Raw genomic sequence first — 25,963 nt, 5'->3', positions numbered from 1 at the left:
GATTTCCTCCCCGGCCCTGGCGGTGCCGCGGGTGGAGGCCGGGACCTGGGGTGCTTTCCCGAGTCCTTCTCGATCCTCTATGCAGAAGGCTGCCTTGTGTTAGGTTGAGCCGGCGCCGTTCCTTAGCCGATCCGGCTCCGATCCCGCCCCCGCCCCATTCTCCGAGCGAGCACGAGATGGTGGAGGTCGACTCGGCGCCGCCTCTGTCCACTTCGGCGCTGATCGAAGCCGCGCCGGCGCCTGTGTCGGACTCCATGGTGCTGTGCTGGCGTCGGGTCCTCGACTCGTCTCCAGAGGTTCCTTCCGCTCCAGAGATTTGTCAGCTCCTGGTTTCTTCTTCTCCGGGGACGGGAAGCGGCGTCGTCGCATTTTCACCGCCGTCTTCTAGGGAGGGTTCCTCACCGTTCCCCCCCGGCCTCAGCCCTCGGACCCTCTCATCCCCAGCTCGTGGGTGGTTGCTCCACCAGATTCTCCGCCTTCCCCTCAGGTTTCCTATTCGTCCGTGAATCCTCCACTATTCAGGGGCTGTCTATTTATCCCTTCAGCTGGCCTTGGGGATGGACTGCTTAGTTTACAGCCGTCGCTCGCGGTGGAATTGCTTTCTCCCCCGCAATGCCCTACGGAGGCCAGTGTTGCCTTTGTTCGGGCCATTTCCACGGCCGCTGGCATTTTACAAATGGATGTCCCTGTCACCCCATTCCCATTCCCTATGGATCATCTGTTGGAAGTTCTCCACCAGGGCTCCTGTGGACGGAAGCTGCTTCTTCCATTCGAAGCCTCGCTCCACAACTCTCTTCTGGGGGCTTGGGGGCATCCTGCCACATGTGATCCGGTGCATCAGCCGCTCCTACATCGCCACCGTTCTGCTCCACATGACCCGGTTTGCCTTTCATTGCACCCTTCTGCATCAGGGAACAGGAGTTTACTCCCTGTATTTCCTAATCCCCAAAAAGGACGTGTCCCTAAGGCCAAAACTCGACCTCAGACCCCTCAATCTGTATATACACTCAGATCATTTTCACATGATCACTCTCAAACAAGTGCTTCCTCTACTCCAACAAGGAGACTTCCTTACCACGCTAGATCTCATGGACGCATACTTCCACATTCCCATACATCCTGCTCACAGGAAGTATCTAAGGTTCGTAGTGGACAAACAACACTATCAGTTCAAAGTCCTTCCATTCGGAGTCACCACCGCTCCCAGAGTATTTACCAAATGCCTGGCAGTGGTAGCAGCACACTTAAGGAGACAGCAAATCCATGTCTTCCTGTACCTGGACGACTCGCTAATAAAAGCCAAGTCATTCAACCAGTGTGTTCAACACACACAACAAACCATTCAAACACTGCACAACTTGGGGTTCACAATCAACTATACCAAGTCGCACCTCCAACCCTCTCATGTAAATCAATACCTGAGAGCCACAATAAATACTTTCACAGCTCTAGCATATCCCAGTCCAGCCAGGATAGCCAGTAGACAATCTCTCATCAACAAATTTCAATCACAACACTCTCTCCCAGCCAGTGTTCATGCAACTCATAGGCATGATGGCATCTTGCATATTCATTATACCTTATGCAAAACTTCAAATGCGTCCCTTACAGAAATGTCTAGCACATCAGTGGAACTAAGCTCAGGGACAACTTACAGATCTAGTTTTGGTGGACAGCCGCACACATCACTCTCTGCAGTGGTGGAACACAAAAAACGTATCCAAAGGGCGGCCGTTCCTCGAGCCCGTTCCACAGATTGTACTAACAACAGATGCATCACTCACCGGATGGGGAGCACATCTCCTCAATCACACAACTCAAGTCAAATGGACCACTCACAAAAAGTGCTACATATCAATCACCTGGAACTGCTAGCAATATTCCTTGCTCTGAAATCATTCCAAGTTCATATACAAAAAAAAGCTGTCCTGATCCGCACGGACAACATGACAGCCATGTATTACATACAAAAACAAGGAGGCACACATTCTCTGAAACTGTCCCACCTCGCACAAAATATTTGGAGGTAGGCCATTCCACAAAACATATATCTATTAGCAGAGCACCTTCCAGGAGTTCACAATCAGATTGCGGATCTGTTTAGTCGACAGACACAACAGATTAATGAATGGGAACTACAACCACAAGTTCTTCTACCATTTTTCCAAATGTGGGGCCAACCAGACATAGATCTGTTTGCAACACACCGAAACGCGAAATCCTAACCTTTGCCGCCAGGTTTCCACACCCGCTGTCCAAGGACAATGCGATATGGATGAACTGGTCAGGCAGATTTGCGTACGCTTTTCCACCACTCCCACTGATTCCACTAGTGGCACGCAAGCTCCGACAACAGACTCTAAAATTGATCCTAGTGGCTCCCACATGGGCACGTCAGCTGTGGTTCACCACACTATTGGAACTCTCACTAGTCTCACACCAAAAACTATGCCTCTCCACATCACTACTAACGCAGAACCAGTGAGAGATAAAGCCCCCCGATCCAACCATCTAGCAATCTGGCTCCTGAAGTCCTAGAGTTCTGTTACCTTAACCTTCTGCCGGACTGTATGAACATCATTAAAGAAGCCAGGCGGCCTACCACCAGAGATTACTATGCAGCAAAAAGGAAGAGATTTGTCATTTACTGCACTAACAATCATATCGATCCACTGGATGCGTCCATCCAGAACATCATTTGCTATTTGCTACATTTGCAAAGACGTAATTTAGCATACTCATCCATACGTCTACATCTAGCAGCACTTGCCACTTACTTACAAAATAGACAAAACTTGTCACTTTTTGGAGTCCCAGCAATTAAAGCCTTTAATGAGGGCCTTAAAAGAATCCTTCCTCCTAGATTAACACCCTCTCCAGTGTGGAATCTTAACATTGTACTTACTAGGCTCATGGGACCCCCATTTGAACCTTTGCATAAATGTGAACTTCAGTTCCTCACATGGAAAGTAACTTTCCTTATCGCAATCACCTCTCTTAGAAGAGTAAGTGAGATCCAGGCTTTAACCATGCAAGAGCCCTTCTTACAAATACATCGTAACAAGGTAGTTCTCCTAACAAATCCCAAATTTCTTCCTAAAGTCATCTCTGCTTTTCATCTCAACCAATCGGTAGAGTTACCAGTGTTTTTTCAAATCCCAGACTCTGTAGCAGAGAGAGCTCTTCACACGCTAGACGTCAAAAGAGCTGTACTTTATTATATTGACAGGACTAAATCCTCTCGAAAAACAAAACGCTTTCTCTCCACCGCATAGAGGTAATCCCATCTCTAAAGCTGGGAATGCTAGGTGGCTTGTTAAATTTATACAAATATGCTACCAAAACGCCAAATGCACATTAACAATTCCCCCTAGGGCGCATTCAACACACAAACTATTGACTTCTATGACATTCTTAGGGAACATTCCCCTAGAATACATCTTAAGGCAGCAACATGGTCTACAACACAGACCTTCACTAAACAATATTGTGTTGATGTGCAAGCCAAGCAATAAGCTTCTGTGGGCCAAGCTGTTCTTAAAACACTTTTTCAAACTACTGCAACCGATACAGGTGACCACCGCTAGGGGAGATACTGCTGCGCAGTCTATGCAAAGTGTGTGATCTGCAGCTCATATGCCTCGAATGGAAAATCCTACTTACCAGTATGCATCTTTTCTTGGCATGTAGAGCTGCAGATCCACACATGCCCACCCACCTCCCCGGGACCTGTATCTGTTCCAGTACTATCTTACTTAGATATACACACATGGACATCTTTTTCTTTTCTACTAACGCCATCATTTCCCATCATGGCGAAAAACAATCTAAGGATGGAGTTGATGCCCATGTGCACTATCGTCCAAGGGAGAAGTTACCTATCTTGTGACTACAAAGACTTCTTCCAAGACAACAACAAGGTGCACCCATCCGAGCCCAACACTAGATGGCGATCTAATGCAAAGTGTGTGGATCTGCAGCTCTACATGCCAAGAACAGATGCATACTGGTAAGTAGCATTTTCCTTTCAAGAAGAGATCAGGGTGTGGGTCTCAGCAGGGCCTTCCACGATGAGGTCATGGGCGGCTGGTCCTATGGTGATCTCATTTTAAAATCAAGGGATCTATGGTATGCACAAGCTAGTTCGATTGCTATGGTGAGCATTATAATTGGGTGTTGTAGAATCCACACCATGTAGACCCTGGGAGGGCCTCTAAGAACTGCTTCAGATAGACTTTCTCTACCACTTCTTCTATGGTTGAGGTAGGATGCTTTAACTACCTGTTTCCCAGGTTCTGTATGGAGTAGAATAGGACTCTGGGGTTATCATTAGGACCCCACTTCTCTTTCCTAAACCATGCCTTATAAAATTCTGTGTCATATTCCAAGCACTCCAATATTATTATTTTTTTATTTCCTCATATGGGGTCGTTCTTGAGGGGTTTGCAGCTTGATATACCTTTTGCAATGCTCCATATAATAGAGATTCTATATACTTGCTCCACTGTTCAGGAGGCCAGGCAGCTGTGGTTGCAACCCTCTCAAAATTTGTGAAGAAATCTGAATCCTCTCCTCTTTGGCTTTTTTGTAAAACAGAGCTGTGTACATTATGGTGGACTTTTGCATTGGCTATTGCCTCAGTAAGTTTACAGATAGCTGTGTATTGGGCTTGTAGGGTATTGGCAATAATAGTAACTTGGGTTTTTAGTGCGGCCTGTAGATTCTTCCTGTCCTGTTGGGTCATCTGTGTTTGTTGCTACGAGCTGCAAGTGTCTCCGCACTTTTGCTAACGGTTTGATCATATCTTCCATTGTAATGGGTTGAGTCATATCTGTGTCCTCTGGAAATATATCCTACTTCTAAAACCACTGAAATAGCCTGTCAGATAAGACCACAGCTTGAAGTAGGCAATAAGGTCTTTATTTGTAGAAATACAAATAAAATAAACCATAAAGTAATATTTGTATAGCCTGCTTCATATGGACATTCGTAGTGATTGTGTATTCCCTGTTCACTAGGTGCCTCCCAGGCGCTCTTGTCCCATGGAATATCGATTAAACTCTGGAGAATACAAATATAAGTCCTAAGTTGCAGGTTTTTCTTAAATCCGTCACACCGTCAACCGTGTTAAAAAAGTTAGAGATTCCAGTATCCCTGTGTCAATTATTTACTTGTACCAATCGTTTTAGACCCTCTATGCAATCACCACATTTGCATGCAGCAGTACCCAAAGGGCAACAAGCTGTTTCCACCGTGGATCCAGTTAGTGAGGAAAAAACAGGGTACATGCCTAGGGCCAGGGCTCTGGGACACAGATGTGGCAGTGGGGACCCCAGCACCTTCCTCCCTTCGGTTGCCGGGAATACTCGACTGTTCCTCCTACTCCTGCTGTTCCTCCAACTTTTCTCCAGGTCTCTTGCTTGATTTTCAGTCCTCAGATCCTTTTCTCCCCTCGAACGCTGAAGACGGCTGCGTCTCTGCTCCTGGGGGTTCGTCCTGTGTCTCCTCCTCTGCTTCCGCAATGTTTCCAGAAACCTCTTCACTCTTTTGCTTCCCCTACCTCTGCAACATGCACTCAGCTCCTGAACACATCTTTCACATGCCAGGGCGTACTTCATGGTGGGTGTGGTTGTACTGGCCACTCGAATGAAGCCTTCCATAGCTGTCGGGCATTTTGTGTCGGCTGTATGAGAGTTTTCACCCACTATATTCAACCTAGGGTCACAGGTGCACAAGGAAGAGGCACCTCTGCCAACACGCAGTGACCTTCCTCGCATTCCTCTTGGCCATTCAATATCTATTGGGGGAAGACTGGGGTTATTCCTTCTTCACTGGAAGGACATGACCTAAGTTTAGAGGGTATATATCCACCATTGCCCAAGGCTTCTTCTATGAGTTTTGAGGCATCCCTCCAAATCTTTTGCCCCTCTAACAAAATTAAAAAGGACAATCTGAACCTCTTAATGGAAGAGAGACAGGGTTTTTTTCTACAAAAATAGTCTGGGGAGATAGTGCCAGCACTTCAACAGGGACAAAGAGTGTACTCTCTACACTTTCTAATCCTCAAAAAGGTCATAACTCCGATGCCAGTCTTGCACTTGTGATAGTTCAAGTTCTACATCAATATAGATTACTTCAAGATGGTCTTTCTGTAAGATGTCAACCACTTCTTATTGTTGGATACCATATGGGGCTACTTGAAAGATGCATACTTTCTCATTGCTATAAATCAAGCAGATCTCCAGTACCTGAGTATTTTGGTAAGTGGAACATTTTATCAAGTCCTACTGAGTAACAGCAGCTCCTCAAATGTTGGTCTGCCAAATGTCTAGCTGTGGTTGCAATGGACTAACAGTCGAACCAGATGCCTGTGTTTCTCTGCTTGGATGATTGGCCGATAATGGGGACAAGTGATGCACAATGCCTCACTCACACTCAAAAGGTTACTCTCCTTCTCCACAAATTAGATTTCACAATACATGTTTTTTAAAGGAACACCTTTGCCCACTACAAACCTTTCTAGCTGCAACACTAATTGCACTTAATGAGATGCCTACCTGAACAGCAAGATATTGATGGCATTTCAGTGGCTGTTTCCCCTTTAATAGATGTTGTGTCCTCTGGCAGTGATAACAAAACTGTATGGAATGATGGCGTCTGGCTCTAGTCACAAACACAGATTGCACAGGCATCCCTTACAGAAGTGTCTAGTCAGATATTGGTCACAAGCAACTGGGGATTGGGTGGATCTGGTGTTGGTTGAGCCCAGTAATCAGTACAAAATGCACTAGTGTAAAATAAAGAGCTAGTTATCGTCACACTTTATCCTCAGCTGCAGGTGACCATCAACACAGACCTACCTATGGCAAGTTGAGTGCACATGGGCAACCTCATGGTACAAAGACAATGACTACCTAAAGAGCACATTGGCTACATCAATATGCTAGAGTTTTAAAAAACCCTTTGTGACACTTTGCTGAAAGTGGCCCTGATTTGAACTGAAAATATGTACACAATGTACTACATAAAATAATACAAAGGGCATGCACTCTACACAACTGTCAATGTGTGCCCAAGCAATTTAGCATTGGAATTATGGCATCTAATAACCTGGCAGTAGAATATCTCTAGGGTTGGGAAAAACGTCCTCAGCAGGACGCATCAGGAAATGTGCACAATGGGAGATCAATTGCAAAATTCTCATTGGGGGAATTCCTGAGTGGACTGGTTCATCACACACACGAACGCCAAAGCTTCACCTCAAGTTACCCACTGTAAGCCTATGAAGATTTAGAAAATCCACTAACATTTTATGAACGTACACTTTGGTTCCAAGACGCCATACCACATCCATTAAACAATGTAAGACTAGGTCCCTTCAGCAATGAGGGAGCAACATGGCCAGTCCTAGCCGGCTAAACGCCATATACAACACTAACACCACTAAATGTTGTAGATCTACATGCTCTTTACACAAGTCTAGTTAGACTGTACGGACGTTTAACACAGTTCATTATGCAGACAATAACAACAACCCTAGTGAAGGCTATTCAAGCTGTGCAGCCACAATCAGCAGTGCCTCCAATTAGTCCAGTAACCATCAACACAATTATGGGTAAAGTTCCCACCAGACAGGAGGAAATTCTAATGAATTGCACAAAAAACAAACCAGCTTGAAGCAGTGTTTCCCTACACGAGACCCCAAGGCAAACATAGGAATGGTTCCCTCACTGGAAGAATGTGCCACTGAGGCACAGTCTTTGCTGCAATATATACCATAATACACGGAACACCATCAATAGCCGTTTTGCCTAAAGTGATAAAAAAAGATTCAAAATTAATACAAGGCTGCCCCAGCCGCCCTAGATTTGGGGATGAAACAAACATGCCACAGTGGTCTCAATTATTTTAAGTAATATAAAAGAGGAAGCAGCAGCATTGGCAGTATGTCAACACCTTGTGCAAGTTCCAGTACCAAATCAGGAGTTCAAGCTGCTGAAAATTATTGCTGAAACCTATACATCTATAGGTTGAGATCATTTGGATGCTAGACCAAATAGGTTACAGATTAAGGGTAATTACAAAAAGGATAATACCAGACAGGCAACATAGTCTTCTAAAAATGCTGGGATATGCAAACAAATAAATAAAAAACAAAAACACAGGGTATATCTCCGCAACTGGAGTCCTCTGAAAACCGCTACACTTGCGTAACCGCAATTCAATTAAACAGCCTGATAGGTATCAGTATACTAATACACTTTCTTCTCGTTCCTTTGATGAATCATCAGACAAATGCTCAGAGAGAGGAGGATGATCTGCGCTCAGACAAGAAGATTATGTGAAACCAAAAATGGACTCACACTGCTCGTCTGACATCATCATCAAAAAGGAAGGGAAACTTCCACAACAAAAATCCCAATTCAAAAAGAAAAAAGTGGTTGGTATTTCCGTTAAATATGCCATATATAATGAGGAACATTCTTCAGAACAAGAGTTGGACATTCACACTGCTAGACAGCATGGCAGAGGTCACAGATCTTCAAGAGTTTCTGGCTTCAAAAGCAGCTACTAATTACATTCAAGTTGAAACACCAAATCAGCGGTTTAGCTTTCCTGATAGACTGTACAATTTGGAAATACAGATAGAGGGTGATATACCGTGTATTATTAAAGTAATTTTCTGGGGAAATCTAACCTACAATTATGACATTCTCTTGGCTTAAAGAGATTGGCCACCTGAGTGTGTTAGGTAAGTCCCACATGGGGAAGATTTAATAATATCATCCTTCTCCGTTTTTGTTGCTGAAACTGTCAAACAAGCGTATGCGACGGAGTGGGCGCTTGCACAAGCCCCAGCATTTATTTATTTATTTATTTACAAGCTTATATAGCGCTGGAATCGACTCCATCAGGAGTATCTCTGCGCATTATGCTGCAATCATGTAGGCTGGGAGAAAGATTCCTCTTATCACCTTATATCAATAAGGTCCAGCCCGCAAGTTCAACCACAATATCCAATTAAAACATTAATCTAAATATTCCGTTAGAGAAATTCTAGAGAGCCTTGTATCTCACCAATGAACATTCCTTTGTTTCCAGTAGCGATACCAGATCATTCAGACCACTAAGTCTTAGACTAAAGACATTTAAATAGTCATACATGCACTTTTACAATACAAAATTCACACAGCGCAGCATTAATGAACAACATAGTGTGCAAAAATACAAAACCACTTTGGATATTGCAGATGATGTTTACTGCCAAAACATACAGTTTGAAAGCAGGGCATTCCCTGCATTAGGGAATCAAAAACAATTTTGCCAACTGCCTCAAGGGTATAGCAACAGCCCTGGTCTGTCTCTGCCAGAGTTACAGCAACTTTACAAGAAATTCATCCAGAAACATTGTCGTATGCATTGGCTATTGCCTTGATAAGTGTAAGGATATCCCAGTCTCGGGCTTGTTTGTGTATTAGCAACCATAATAGTTTGCGTTTTTAGTGCAGCTTGTAGATTCTCCCTGTCCTTTTCGGCCGTCTGTGTTTGTGGCTCTCCTACAAGCTGCAGGTGTCTCTCCGCCAACTGTTTGATCATATCTTCCATTGTAATGGTTTGAGTCCCTCAATCAATCAAACAAGAACTTTATTTCTGTTCACAGAACCATAGAATTACATGTTAAAACATATAAATACAGTATGCAGTTCAATAAATGCAAAATTCAGTGTTGAAATTACTAAAATAGTGGAGGATATAACTCTTGCAAATTCAGTAAAAAGAAAATAAAAATACAAAATATTGAACAGTGCTAAGCAGAAATCTCAAGAAGTGTTCTAAAAAAGGACCTTAAACGGGTAGGCAATGCTATCTTGAAAAATGCTACTGAGGCTTACAGGATTTAACTAGCATCTATGACACTGTTCTTTATCTATAATTACTAAAGTGCACAGTGGATTAAATCACATTAAAACACACCCTAAGGGCTCCATCTAGCAGCCTTCCTGGATCTAATATACCAAATTGACTGCAGATAATTAGAAATCGAATAAATAATGCTGCTGCTATTATCTGTCTAACATATTCCCCAAGCATTATGCTGATCTTTGATCCCAAAAAGACAGCAGAGAGGGACAAACCACAGGGCATGCTGCTTCGCCTAAGTGCTGCAGAAAAATAGTAAGTGTTCTTCTTTCTCTACAGCGTGACAGCCCAAGGGGCATAAATTTGTAAAATTATTTATTTTGTTCCATGAACATATAAACGAAGCTAGGTGCAGGATCCCCGGTATAAATTTAATAAACAGGAGCGTTGGACCACCCCTTCACCCCAGAGGAAATTCACGAGGCGATATCACTTCGGCACCCCGGCAGGACACCCGGTCCGGACGGTTATCCCCAGGAGTACTACGCGACCTCTCGCGAGATACTTGTCCCCCATTTAGTGGCTTTATTCAACCACGTGACTGAGACGGGTTCCTTTCCACCGAATCTGATATATCCACCATAGTGGTCATTCCGAAAACGCAGCCACCCTCCCTATCGTCCGATCTTGCTGCTTAAAACGGAGCTCAAGATCTTCGCTACCGTGATAACCCAGAGACTCAGACCCCTCCTAGAGGAGTTGGTCCATCCCGACCAGTGCGGATTCATGCCTGCCTGAGGCACTCGTCACTGCATCCGCCGCCTCCACTTGGTTATGGCCCACTGCGATCGTCTAACCCTGTATCTGACATTGCTTTTCATCGACTTTGAAAGGCCTTCGATACGGTGGACTGGACGTATCTTGAGGATGTGCTGGAGAGGATGGGCTTCAACCTTCCCTTCCGCCACCTGGTCAGGGTCCTCTACACCAACCCCAGGGCCCGTGTTCTCACAACGGTGAGCTTTCCGAGACCTTCCCAATTCGGAGGGGCACGCAACAAGGGTGCCCGCTTTCACCCTTGCTGTTCGCGCTGGTAATGTAACCCCTGGCGGCGCACATCCGGCACGACCCACTCATCAGAGGCTGGGCCTGGGACTCGAGTCAGGTTGACAAGATAGCCCTTTATGCGGACGATTTCCTGCTTTACTTGGCAGATTCAGACATTTCCGGGCCCGATGTCTGGAGGTCCTCTCCGCTTTCGAGCAGGTCTCTGGGCTCCGGTTAAACCCGGCGAAATCAACTCTGGTTCCTCTACATCCCTCCTGGGCCTGCTTTGACTGGCAGGCAAATATTCCCTTACGGAGGCAATCGTTCAAATATTTGGGCGTCTGGATCACCCTTCTGCCCGAGCTTGAGTGGGCCTTTAGTCACCCGGAGGAAGTACGACCTCAAGAAGTGGCAGGTCCTCCCCCTTGGGCAGAAGCGCGCACTTCAAAATGATGATTCTCCCCCGCTTCCTCTATATCTTGCAGAATATCATCGCCCACCTCCCGGGGAGTTGGTTCCGGGAACTAGACGGCGTCCTCACCCGCTTTCTCCGGGGAGGAGGGAGGCCGCGCCTACCCCTGGCGCACTGTCGTATCCCCCCCTTCGATGGAGGTATGGGAGTGACTACTCTTCACCTCTACTACCTCGCCACAAGACTTATCGTGATCCACAATTGGTTTGCGTGTGGCAGGTCCGACCCGGCATACCGCGTTGAACTTGCCATGGTAGATTTCGCACAGATTCAGTCCTTCTTATACAGCAGCCCAGTGCCGCAGGCCCTACTACCGGTCACGAGAGCGGTACTCCTGGCCTGGCGCACAGCTTTGCGCCATGTGCATTGGAACCGCATGTACACTCGACAGACACCGCTCTGGTGCGGAACCTGGCTGGGCGAGGTCTCGTCCCTGCAGGGGTTCCGCCGTTGGGATCTCGTAGGAATCTCGTTGCTTGGAGACATATGGGTGGGGGATCACATTTGTTCCTTCGCCGAACTGCAGCAACGACATGCACTCCACCACTCCCTATTCTATAAATATTTGCAACTCAGACACGCCCTTCACGCACACATCCCTCCCCCTGCCACTGTTCCAGAGTTCAACCCGCTTGAGGCCCAGGTGATGATGGGGAATCTGGGGGGGGCCCCGCATATACCCGTCATTATTTAATAATGGCCCGCATCTCTGGACCGGCTCAGAGCACAATGGGATGGATGGATGGGCCCCCTAGAAGACACGGATTGGCGCGACGTCCTTATGGCGCTCAAAACCCTGACCACGTCCTCCAAGCTGCGCTTGGTACAACTATATTATTTGCATGCAGCCTATCTCACTCCACTGCGCCTTTTTCAGGCCCGCTTGAGGCCATCCACAGCCTGCACGCGCTGCGACACCGCGCCAGCGGACTTCTACCACATGGTATGGCGTTGTCCAGCTTTGGAGCCATTCTGGAAGGGGATTGAATGCGAACGTACGCAGGCCCTGGGATGGGAGGTTCCCCACGACCCAAGATATAGGCTCCTGGGGGTGTTCGACGGCCTAGACGGTTCCAGGGCAGATAAGCGCTTTCTGGGGACGGCTGTGGCAGTGGGGAAAAGAGACATTGCAGCGCTCTGGTCTCAGGCTAGGGCACCGACGGTGCAAAAGTGACAGAAGGGAGTGGACTGGTGTGGGCTGCAGGAAGAATCTCTCTTTGAGGCCAGGGGCTGCCCAGAGTTATTCGGGAAAATATGGGGTAAATGGTTCAACTTGTTGCCACCGTGATGACCTGTGTATTTTTGTCTCTCAGCCTGCAGTGCCCGATTTGACCAGGTAACCCATGTGTTATTGACTGTGATTAACTATATGTACACTCCAACTGTGTTTGACTTGCTGCCAATGAATTTCTTGAGTTCTGGAAAATTCAATTAAATTGATTATAAAAAAAAAAAAATAACAAACAGGGCTCTGGTAGATGGGGATTAACATAATTCAGAAAATCCTCAAAGTGTGGAACACACTTAAATGACAAGTAGCAAATGGAAGGGCTATCTGAAGGAACAACGGCTAATGTTACACTTAAAACACTGTTCCAATAGATTGATTTCATAGTTTCTCAAGCACTTGTTCGTATTGAGGTAGTATACAGCCAATACTCGCTCAGGCCTAACCTAAACAACCAAGTTTTTATATGGCATAGCCGGGGAATTCAATGCAGCAGATGGTTACCCAATATGCCCCTAAGGCAATCTCTATAAGGTGCCTATTCCCCTGTTATCCAGAATCTAATTCAATATAAAATTGGTTTTAAATTGGCTACGTCCGAGATTGATTTTAGATTTAGGTCAAGTCTTAAAGGGAGTAATAGAGCACTGGTAAGAAGTGAAGCTTACTTATGAGCAGATAGCCAGAACATTCCTGGCTCCTTTCTTCTGTATGATTTTAGCTCCTTTCCATGAGTTGGAGATCATAGCTCCTGCAGCTATGGCATTGGACAAGTTATTTTTATATGATCCCCATATTAAAGGTTCAAAATAATATAGATGATCTTATCGAGGTCAGGCGCTTTCCCAGATTTTTTAGCCTGGATCGCTTCCAGGGTTTCTTACAATGTAAATGTCACTGATTCTCCTTTGTCACCCTTGGAGTCGTCTGGTGACATAGAAACTTCCTTAACATCCCCATGTGCTATGTCTGCATGAAGATTGTGAAGTGCTCATTCCACTCCACAGCGCATATATGGCTTTATGGTCGAGTAAAATCCTTACTACCCACCGTGCGTGATCAAGTGCCAGAACCCTCTACTATCTTTTCACTTTACTGCTTCCAGCAGGTCCTCCCTAATCTTGACGTCCCACTGGGGCTTGCTGGATTTGATAGCCTTAATGTATCTATTTCTACAAGTATTGATGTCAGACTTCACCTTACTTATTGTAGTTTTGACAAGTTTGGTTTTGGCCTCTCTGCAGTTGTGATTGAACAATTTGTGGGCTTAGACAGAGTATTACGGTCTTTAGTGCCTTTCAGCAAAAGATCATTCAATCTTCAAAACAGCTCTTTGTGGACATCCATGGTCTGGGAAGGAGTCCAGTCCTGGCCCTCCAGTTCAATTAGGACTTCACTTAGAGTTCTATAGATCTCTTTAAAGTATTTGAGGTATTGGATATCTTCACCCATCTCCCAGTACGCCTATTATTAATCAAAACTATCGAATCTGGGAGAAAATATCTCTGGGTATGTCTATGACTAATTTTAGACCCCTTTAGTACAAGTGTGAATGGATGATAGTCACTTCCCAGATGCTCAATGACCTCCATGTCAACCGTTTCATGCCAGATTCTGGCATCACTCAATATATAGTCAATGTTGCTTTTATAATCACCCCTCTCAAAAGTCAGTTTGGGGCTAATGTCCCAAAAGGGACAGCTAGTGCATGCTCTTAAGCACAAGGACACATGTTTACTATTTGTAGAGCGGCCAAACTCATCTTCATATTTCGCCTCAGTTGGGATAAAGATGGAATTCTCCAGCACTCATCCTCGGGTCTCGTCAGTTCTAACACAGGGCTCAAGGCTGGTGTTAAAGTCTCCTGCGACAACCACATGGTGCCTATCCCGATGGGCTTTAAGAAATGTGTTCAGCGTTTTGTGATTTTAGGATTTCCTGATTGTGAGGGGTAGACCTATTATAGATATTTACCAAAAGATAGGAGTCCTTGCTTTAGGGTCAACCTAAGAACGGATGTACCATGTTACAACGCATACCATTACAACTACCTACTATTACAACGCGACCATTACAACGCATACCATTACAACGCATAGCGCTTTGAGGTGCTGGATAGTGGTAAGTATAATTTACTATTCTAACTCCAGTCCCCGTGGACACTAGTGAAGGTGTTGGATAGTAAATTATACTTATTCCCTATCCTAGAGCGCCCCCCAGCGCAATGCGTTGTAATGGTATACGTTGTAAAAGTTGCGTTGTAATAGTAGGTAGTTGTAAAAGTTGCGTTGTAACAGGTGTCTGCAGGTGGCACAGAACTCGGCAGCCCGGGCAATCTTTGGTCTGCATAGACGAGCACGGGCTTCGGTGTTGCTGCAGACGCTCCATTGGCTTCCTATCCGGAAGCGGATTGTCTTTAAATCCTTGACGCTGGTGCACAAGGCTCTGTTTGGCTCAGGCGCAGGATACCTGAAGAAAAGACTAGCTTTTTATCGCCCAGCTCGCTCATTGCGTTCAGAATCCCTGTTCACTGCGGTGGTCCCACGCGTGAGGAAGGCCCGTATTGGGGGGCGTTCTTTTAGCCTCAAGGCTTCCCAGCTGTGGAATGCGCTTCCATTGGCACTCCGCAGCACTCCCAACTTGCTTCAATTCAGGAAGAATTTGAAGACTTGGCTTTTTAATCATTCTGTTTAGGTGGGTTTTCTTTCTTTCTTTTTTTTTGGGGTTCTGTCTTACTTGTTATGTTGATTTGACACTGTAAGTTGCCTGTGGAAAGCGCTGGGACACTCTTTTAGAGTAGCCGTGCGCTATAAAAATGCACCGTAACTTAACATAACATAACATAGATCTGGTGAGGTATCACATGGTCAGAATAGGCCTGGTAAGGAACACCAACATTTACATGCTCATGTTTCTGAAATTCCCTTGTCTTTTACTCACAATGACCTTTGACATCCATTTGTGTGCATGACTATGCAGGATAACATTCTCTGAATCTGCATCGCTTACATTTCCAGTTAGTAGGCCCACTATCACAACACTTTGAACATTCAGTACAACGGATAAAGTTCACTGTCATTGTTGTTATTGTCCGGGAGGCGACAAAGCTATCAGCCTAGAATAAACAAATGCGGCCTAACTAGGGAAACAACATGGCCACATGGGTGCTGTTTATTATATATACTGAACAACTTCCTTGTTTAAGGCAGAGGAGCACACAGCTGACACTTCAAGGTCACTGCATGTGGAATTCCAGATCAACTGATTCCTGTTTACCAACTTAAGGGATGTCCAGCTCTACACCAAGACGGACAGCCTGATGACCCTTACCTGCAGGTAAAGGGATATTAGAACACCCGGCAGGGATTTGGCAGATCACCCACCCTAGGCAAGACTAGGTTAGGGAACGCTAGGTAGGAGTACACTATACACAGTATTTTTGTGCCAGCATATATTCACTGCTTTAGCACAATGGTGGATTTGTTCATCTATTTTTTACTATTTTCATAATGCTAATTTTGCTACTCTCTTTCATTCTACTGATTATCGCAGCAAACTTATTTTATACAAGAATCACAGTGCTTCAAAAAATATTGAATTGCTTTGAGTATTTCATGTGTTTTTCTTTGAGTATTCATGAGACTCCGAGCAAAAGGGTTCTAGATCTGTTATGTCCATTTCCTTGGGGGATCAGGGTTGTCATGTTCTAAGGCTGCATGCACATTTGTTACCCTGTAGGGTTAGGGGTGCAGATGGTGCGCTGTGAGCTAGCAGGACTAAAGGCCAACATATCCTGAGGGTGTGCGTTAAATCAATCTGATAGAGACATCTATCCACACAATCCTTACCTTTGAACTTACCAGGCGTCAGACTGGATCCAGAAGATTTTTGTTTGAGCAGTAACGCTGCACGTTGGAAGGAAGCATTGGTCGGCTCCGCATGGCATCGTCCGCATCTGAAGTGACGTTCGTGTTACCTATATAGGCACTACCTCTGCAAGCTGACATCAGTTCTTTTCTTTCCGCACCAGTCAAGCACTGATCCTTGAAGAGAGCTACCCTCTGTCACTTTTTAAAGAGGATTTTTCGAATTGTTATCAACCCCTTTTGGGTGTGAAGGTTACCATGTTGTGGAAGACTTCGAGAATTAAACTGAGCGCCGCCTATCACCGCGCCATGTCAGTGACAGACCTGCATTTGGTTTTCCTCTGGCATCTGGAGCACGACTACGACTTAAAGCTGTGCTCTGACTGCCAGGCCATGGCTCCGAAGGCTTTGAGGGAGTAGTCCCTAAAGCTGCTTGCAGACTGGCATACAACACCTCATCACTAGACTCCTACATAGTCACTGTCCCAATCGAGAGGAAGATCTGGGCGCCGCTCCAGGAGGCCCAAGTCCTCTTCATCCCATTCAAAATCATCAGGACATTAAGGTAAGAGGAACGCTTTGACTTCTCATTCGTCGTCTGATGTGACAGTGAGCATCAGCGTCCAAGGCCACCTTCTTCGGAACCTGCGCCTGGGTTGGCTCCCTGCTGCCCCGATTTTGTGGGAGCTGGAGCAACGCCAACCCAACACAGAGAATTTTATGAGGCCATAAACCTCATTTTTGGCGGACTGACACATCTGGCGCGCCTTCGGCCTGCTGGGTCAGATGGGGCTCCATCAGGTTCTGCACCGGCGACTCTGGCCCGATGCCGATGCTCCCCCTTGAATCCAAACTTGGATCCTGGCCGGCGTCGGTCATACCACTGTGACTTTCCCCGACTCTGCTCTCTCCGCCGCCAGAACTCACCGGTGACATTAGCACTATCCTAATCCCTTCAGATCCAGAGCCGGTATGGTGACCTTCAACGTCGATTTAGGTGCCAACGGGACCTACAGGTCCTAGGTCATTTCCTGAGCCTTATTCCGAAGACCTAGGAGTGGGTGAAGATTAGGAGGGGTCGTTGGACACTTTAGAAGACCAGCCTGAAGAGGAAATGGACTGGTATGAGGAATTGGGTGAGTCCAGTGGACTGGATACTTCTCCAGATAGAGGCATGCTTTCTCCCCCAAATGTGGGCTACGGAGGAGGGAGCGTCTCAGGGTTGTCATGTTCTTAAGCTGCACACACATTTGTAACCCTGTAGGGTTGGGAAACACATGGAGTGCTGTGAGCTAGCAGGACTATAGGTCAACATAGCTTGAGGGTGTGCACCAAATCAGTCTGGCACAACCCTGACGTTTATGTTGTCCAACAAATGCACAGTTTTAACTGTGAGGTACAAGCTGTATGGCTGAGGGAGTATCAATTTCCTTGACTATACAGTCAAGTGCTGTTTTAATCCATATAGTTAGCCCCCCAGATGGCCAGCTAATGTGGTACTAATCCCAACTAAGTTCTAGTTCACTAGCCTTATGTTGCTTATCAAATGGTGTGATTTTGAAGTTGTGATTGTGCAAGCAGCAAATGCGCCTGGGGCAATTTTGGAGGCTAGATTTCCCCCCCCCCCCCCCCCCCCCCCCAAGGTTATTTATGTTACAAAAGTTCCCTTTCATATCGAGGCCATCATTTGTTGGGGGAAGACTGGGTGTATTCCTTCTTCGCTGGGAAAACATGATCTAAGTTCAGTGTGTTATATCCACCATTGCCTAATATGTTTTTGTATTGAGCCTGCCTTTATGGAACAGCCTTCATAGATTAATTACGAAATCAGCTTTCTCTGAGTTATCAATCATTACTTTCCTGTTTGAGCTCAAATAAATCAACAGCAAGGTCTGTTGGGGCTTTCTTAACCGTTGGGGAAAAGGGAGTATAAAACAGTCTATGTACAACAATTGCGCTACTATACATTGGATGAGCCTAGCCCTTGGAACTTCACTACATCTGCCTGTGATATGCCCAAAACCCTCCTTACTATCATCTGAGAGCCCACAAATGTTGGACCCCTCAGGGTGAGGTGCGCTGATCTAGTAAAATCAAAGCCTCTGCCAGCTCAGACTCTATTATCTTGAACTCAAGTGAATCCCAGTGACCCCCATGCATAGCATGGCGAGTAACATACAACATTTCTGAGTAGACAATCAAGTAGCAATGTCGAACATTTGTAATCCAACGCAAGACCTTATGTTTTAGTGAGTCTCTGCCTTCAATAGAACCATCCGGTAGTTTGGGAACGCTTAACATATGCACAGTGTGACCCACTTGTGTTCGTGTTGAACGCCACACATGGATATGAGAGGCTGCTTTGGCAGGTATGAAGCGAGTGAACAAGGGACTCTTAGAGGGCTGATTAAGAGTCTTCTGTCGGCATGGAGCCAAGGAGGAAGCTGTAGTCGGGCAAGGAGTCATATCTGTGGCCTCTGGGAATATATCCCACTTCTGACACCACTGTAATAGGCTGTCAGATAGGACCACAACCCGAAGAAAGGAGTAAGGTCTTTATTTGCAGAACTACAAATAAAATCAACAGTAAAAGAATATAGGATAGTCTGCTTGGTGTGGTCAATCACCGGTGATTCTCTTTTCCTTGTTCACCAGCTACCTTCAAGGCGCTCTTGTCCTATGGGATGTCGATAACCCTTAGGAGAAAACGAATATAGGTCGTGTCAGGTTATTTTCTCCTAATTCCATCATCCTTCACTGTCACCCATGAAAGAAAAGTTTGAGATTCTAGTATCGGTGTGTTTCTGGTGCAAATCGTTTTAGACCCCCTATGCCATCACCACATTTGCATGCAGCAATACTCAAAAGGCAAGCAGCTGTTTCCACCCTGGGAACCTGTTACTGAGAAAAAAAAAAAAGGTACATGCCTGGGGCAAAGACTCTGGGAAGGAGGTTCAGCAGTCGGGACCCCAGTGCCTTCCTCCCTTCGGTTGCTGGGCACACTCGACTGTTCCTCCTCCTCCCGCTGTTCCTCCTACTCGTCTCCAGATATCTTTCTTGATATTCGGTCCTCGTATCCTCCTCTCCCCTCGAATGCTGAAAATGCCCATGTCTCTGCTCCTGTGGTTTTGTCTCCCGTCTCCTCCTCTGCTTTCTGTAGTATTTCCAAGGACCTCTTCATTCCTTTGCTTCTCTGCCTTCCACAACCTGTGCTCAGTTCCTGAACACACCCCTCATATTCCAGCACCCACTTCCTAGTGGGAGTGGTTGTACTGGCCACTTTAACACAGCCTTCCGTAGCTGCAGGGCATTTCATAGTGGCTATATACTATAGTTTTCCCCTCCTATTTTTGACCCAAGGTCACAGGTGCACAAGGAAGATGCCCCTCAGCCAACAAGCAATGGCCTTCCTCGCATTCCTCCTGACCATTCAACAACTTTTGGGGGAAGACTGGGGTTATTCCTATAACATGATCTAAGTTCACTGCGTTATATCCACCATTGACCGACATATTCTTATATTGAGCTTGCATTTAAGGAACTGTCTTTTAAGATCAATTATGAAATTGGCTTCCTCTGAGCTATCGCAGAAGCGGCTTCACTTGCCCAAATATAAAAGCAGCTTACTAAGATCTGTTCATAAACTGCATTCCTTGTCCTAAAAATAGAACCAGCTTGATGTGTCCATGCACAGGCCCAGCATGTGGTGAGCAGTCAAACCAGTGACCAGCTTTCTGTGACCCTTTGTGGACCCCAGTCCTAGTGACCTATCTCTGAAGCACCTTCTTCTAACCAGCCACTACCCCAACTTGATGTTAGTCACTTAAACAGCGTCCTTTGACAGTCAGTTGATCAGTCTCTTATTACAAGTCCCTAAAGCAACGTTTGGGGACCACTGATGGAATAGTTGTTCAGTCCCCCTGCTCCATTTAGAGTCAGAAGAAGCATTGGGTCCAACGGTGGAATCGAAGTTGGTTCCGCCGATGGAAACCTTTGACTGGATAACCATCCTTCATTGTGTGTTGGAACATCCACTCTCATAAGGTGACCATTCCCAGGGATATTTTTCTGTTTTTGGACTGGCACAATAAGGTAATCCTGAACAAGAAACAAAAGAAATGACCACCAAAGTACTGGGAGAAAAGTCACTAAACTGTCATTATTTGTTGTTTTCAATAACACACTTTGCTTTGGGTTTTTGTTATACAAAACCCAAAAACCACTAAACATTTAATATGACCACCATGTGGCAAAACTTAAGGTCCTTCAGAAGAGTCACCCTGGCAGTGGCTCTGCTGAGGTCACAGACATCCCGCAGACTTCTGAAAATTAGACCAGAGGCGATAGCTTTTAGGTTGGCATTGTCCGGAATCAGCTTCTGGTACCTAAAGATGGAGCCAGATTCCTGTGACCATGGTTGGCATGAGGGTCTTGTTCCTTCCAATTTGTGGCCATTGATTTCACCTACCTACGGTTTATACAATAGGTCATCTTCCCACGCACCAGTCTGAAAATAGCTAAAGATATCGTCAATCTTCTAACTCACCAACTCACCACCTACACCGCTACAAGTCAAAGTGGTTTTGTTTATATAGACATGGGGAAAGGATAATTCATTACATAATGTTATCATAGTGGTGGCAGTAGTGTTTCAAACTAAAGCCCTGGATGATTTCTGTATAGAAGATGCAATAGTGTTTATTTCGCTTCACACAGTCTCTCTAGAAGACAGTTATCAACTTTCCTTTACATTCATCGTTTTCTCCCTCCTTTATTTCTATGTAGGTGTGTAGGTCCCTAGATTTGTTTTGGGTTAAGATTCAGATCAGACACCACTGCACTTGTTCCTTGAGGGCATTCTGGACTTCACTGGGCTTCGTTTGGGCCTGACTTTATCTCCTTTCCAGTCGACTGCGTCGTCTGTGCCTGATGCATCATACAGGAACCTTCAAAGGTCTGTGAAGCATCAAAGACACCTGAAGAAATCTCCCTTGGAGTGAAGGAATCACTCTCCTGCATTCGCAGGCACCACAGATAAGTCGACTGCGTCGTCTGTGCCTAATGCATCATACAGGAACCTTCAAAGGTCTGTGAAGCATCAAAGACACCTGAAGAAATCTCCCTTGGAGTGAAGGAATCACTCTCCTGCATTCGCAGGCACCACAAATAAGTCGACCGGTCTGCAGATCCTGAGCTCCTCCAGAATCCGTGGGCTCTGGTTTTCAACAGCTCCCAAGGCCTGTCCTGCCGTCTCACCAAGTTTGAGGCCAGTATCCCTCGTGGGGGTTACAATAACCGAACCCCTGTGCACCGTGTCCAACTTGCAGCCAGAAGATCTTTGGGCTCCAAGTAGCCCCAACCTCGAGCATCTTCAGTGACCAGAATCTTCAGCCACACCGCATCATGTGAATCGTGGTCTGCATCTTTTGGTGAGCTGCTTGAGGTCTTCTTGCGGCTCCAGTGCCACCGGCCAATGGGTCCACTTGAGGGTCACACTTGTTTCTTTTGGGCCTCCCTGATTGCTCGGGCCTGCCCTGATTTCCCTGCCTTTAGTGAGTTCCCTAGACCTTGCTGGTCCCCACGTTGCTCATTCTTTGATTCCTATGTGGCTTGCCTTTTCCAATGCTTGTTGGTGCCCCCACCAGTCACCAACTTCTCAGCACTCGACATTCTTTGTGGGACACCTTGTGCACGGCTCCTGGTCCTCCTCAGCATCGCCTGGTCCTCACAGCTGCAGAGTCAAGGCCCTTGTTATCCACCCTGCAACACCTGACATCGGAGGGCATTCATCTTCCAAGTCTCCTGGTCACCCCTGAGTAACATAGACTCTGTCCCCTCTGCTTGCAGGTACCTCTCATCGAGAATTCATCCTCAGATTCCACTGGACACTTCTTCCTTTCTCCACAGCGGCATTTTCCTAAAGTCCCCCAATGGGTTTGACGATGGTTTCTGACACCACTTCACACATATACACCCGGCTTCCTTGGTGTAGGTAACGTGGGTACTAGGGTATACACTGGTGGGGTGACTCTCCAACCTTCTGCTTTCCACAAGGTTTCTTCAGGGTCCACTGGGAAGGGTCCTTAATCTTTAAAAATCCAACCGCGACTTACACATAGACTTGTACAGAGCACGCGGTTGTGTTCCCACACTGCACACGCACTTCTGCGTCCTCTCGACACAGTGTTGACTTGAGTCATGGTTCTCATACCACTTTCTTAGTAAATGGTTTGGTCACTTATATTGTAGCAAAAAAGGACAAAAAGAACAAAAGTCACAATAACTAACCACATCTGTTTTTTGGACAAGTGCTAAGTTTTCTACCAACAAATGTGGATGTTGCTTTGCTGTATATTTGCAAGAGTTAATTTGTTGAGAATTAAGAAGAGTACTGAGATCCTTAAACTGATTAGCCAATTGTGTCTCCAGTAACGCAGGGAGGACATTTTAGAAATAAACATGCAATTAGTTAATAAACTTCTTATAGGTTCCTTGATTTATTCTAGTAGTAGATACTCCATCCACGTGAAAACGCGACTAAGAAAATGTAGCATGCAAAAACAAAGACGCAGAAATGAAGATTGCCAAGATAACGATATGTATATGCCTACAAAAATACCTACTGGCACCTAACCCAATGACTAGCCTTGCCTATAAATGTGCTAGTGCACAAGTTAGAGTAGTAAATTAACCTACTCTTTCAAGACTTGAGAAGAAAGTTCTGGTGGATTTAGGAACTTATGACAGGTCAACCTTTTTGTAGGGATGTATGTATGGTCGATAATTTGAACAAACATGCATTTAACTTTATATGTAGTTTGGATAACATAAAAATTATAAACTCAGTCATCATTTTTATACTAAGGGCTATTAGGAGAAGAGATCTCTCACACCTGGATGCTCTAACATATAAAAAGTTGACTGAGTGAAATACGAAGTTCCCCATTAAGATTGTGTACACTATGTATTTTGTTTTACGACATAGGCTATGTTTGTACCTTACGATGAAAGCTACTTTGCACTTCCAGAGATGCTTATTATTTAATCTTAAATCATGCCACCGTTTGCACATTATCATGACGTGTTGACTGACCATGAAACACCGTTGTTTTTGTTTTTATCTTTCAAATTGTTTTATTGGAATAACGCAAAAATGTAATATTTTAAGTTGAAAGAGATAATTGTTCATTTTATTGGTTGATTAGCATGCGTTAACGGTTGACTATCTTGCACCGAATAAAGCTGTTTTTGACCTTGAAAAACTATAGTTATGAGACTACTTTTTCACAATCTGTGTTTGCAGTGTGTGTGTTGATGTGAGACCATGCAGATCTAGTGAAGGGAAGACTGGGAGTGAATAGAAAAATTAGTAGGACTGGCCTAAGAATATGCCATTCTAGTAAGATTTCCATCATGACAAAACTCAATAATTTTCTAATGTTTGATTTTCCTCTAGGTTTGAGAAACTGGACATCACTCCTAAAAGTGCGCAGAAGCTGAAGCCAGTCCTTGAAAAGTGGCTCAACGAGGCAGAGTTGCGGAACCAGGAAGGGCAGCAGAACCTCATGGAGTTTGTGGGAGGTGAACCCTCAAAGAAACGCAAGCGTCGCACCTCCTTCACCCCACAGGCCATTGAGATCCTGAATGCCTACTTTGAGAAGAATGCCCTCCCTACTGGCCAGGAAATCACGGAGATTGCTAAGGAGCTGAACTATGACCGGGAAGTTGTGAGGGTCTGGTTCTGTAATAGGCGGCAGACGCTCAAAAATACCAGCAAGCTTAACATCTTTCAGATCCCTTAAAGTTGAAGACAGTTCTATCACAATGTTGATAGTTGATCACATTCTTTGCGCTGAGCACTTTGCAACAATCTGATGGAGCACCCAGCCTCTATAACTTGCAATAGGTCCTTGCTATGTCCAAGTGCCCGATTACACATCAGCTGGCAACCGGGAGTCCTGAAACGCAGCAGAGAACAACTGTAGGAATGCCCACAACTTGGTCTTATGGATAGGCCAGTTCCACTGCAATGAATTCACAGACTTTATTGGTGTGGTTCATCATGTCAGTGTCGCTCTCTAGGCAGAACATGATGAACTGCCAGATAGCTATCCTTTTGCTGCCTCAAGCTGAGCACTGCAATAGACCATGATGGAGGAAGGACTTGTAATGATGGACCTGCCGTCCCCATTCACTCTTACAGTTGCTGTTTTATGTGTAGCATAGTTGCTATTCTGGTCCAGAAGCTCTATGATGGAACTTTGATGGCACACATGTCAAGTTTACAGTAGATGAGCAACCAGGGCTTCGCGTTGACAGTCTTTATTGGGAGTGCCACATTTGAGCACCCCTTGCACTGTGTATTTCAATCACATCATGCTCTTGGTGACATCAATCTCCAGCCATTGTGAAAGGCACTGAAGTAAGGAGACTGTTTTGTGAAGAACCAAAAAGCCTGTAAAAGGTCACTTGTACGTTTTTATTTTAAAACGTGTTTTAAACAAAAATCGGAGCCAAGGCCAGAATAAGAGAGGTAAAATAGAAATTACAGGAAGAGTTTGAAGAATGGTATATTCTTACAGCTTTTGAAACTCCTTTTAATGTAATAACACAGTTTCCATGTTTTATTCTTAGTTATTATCAAAGTGGCATGTATGAACAGAACAACGGGAATGGTAAAAGAAACTTTATATTACTGAAACACAAATCCACTTTGGACAGAAGGGACAGCAGAGACATATAGAAATCAGTTTTACCTACACTTGTATACAGGCTCTGCTTGGCTTCCCTTTTGTCAAGCCTGAAGAAGAAAGCTAAAAAAATGAAGTAAATAATGAAATGTTTCCTTTTTTTATAACAGAAGATGTACATTTTCAAAGGAGAACCATCGAAAGATTCACCTACTCGAATCATCCCATTTTGTCAACTGCAGATTTGAGAGCACTTTAAAAAAACATCTTCTTTGCCATCTCCTAATTTTACAGGCCCATTGTTTAAGCTGAGGTTTACAACAAGAAAGAATCTGTAAAAAATCCAACCTGTTCACATATCTTTTGTGATCATGTTCTCCTTTTTCTGTCATCACGGAAGATCTTGGCACACTGTAATTCTTGGAGGTGGTTTTTGCTTGGAAGTTTTCAGTTGAATATGTCTCCTCACTGCATCCAGCCTTCCCTTTTCCAACAATTTGGTCTCGGTAGCCTCAGCTCTTGGGAATAATTCTGAACATTCTGGGTTTTCTTTGACCAAGACTTCTCCATGAAAATCATTTCAGTAACGATTAGCATATAGACCTCTACCCCTGGCCCCTCCCCCAAGGATTAACTTTGATACTCTTATGGTTGAGACACATTCCAACAGTGATGTATTTGAAGCATCTTAGTAGCAGAGTGTCAAAATATAACAAATAAAAACAGTGAAGATGGGGTGGATGGAGCCTTCCAGTCTCAGAGGAGAAGTTTTAAACGAATAATGAAATGAGCCTTTGAA

General features: G+C 45.2%; 1 protein-coding gene across 2 annotated transcripts in view; it reads left to right on the top strand.

Annotated features, from left to right (window-relative positions):
* The window catches only part of POU6F1 (POU class 6 homeobox 1), a 210,695-nt gene extending 185,170 nt beyond the window's left edge, over positions 1–25,525 (top strand). The window contains exon 12 of one of the 2 annotated variants that reach the window (XM_086965833.1): positions 23,931–25,525. In XM_086965833.1, the coding sequence (XP_086821959.1) occupies positions 23,931–24,276 (346 nt within the window). In that variant the 3' untranslated portion in view covers positions 24,277–25,525. The remainder of the gene's footprint in view (positions 1–23,930) is intronic. The other variant, XM_086965842.1, reaches the window with a different exon arrangement.
* The last annotated feature ends 438 nt before the right edge of the window (positions 25,526–25,963 follow it).

Source organism: Lissotriton vulgaris, chromosome 1_1 (assembly GCF_964263255.1).
Source record: "Lissotriton vulgaris chromosome 1_1, aLisVul1.2, whole genome shotgun sequence".
Classification (NCBI taxonomy): domain Eukaryota; kingdom Metazoa; phylum Chordata; class Amphibia; order Caudata; family Salamandridae; genus Lissotriton; species Lissotriton vulgaris.
Note: the sequence above shows the minus strand (reverse complement) of the source record. Positions and strands in the feature narration are given on the sequence as shown.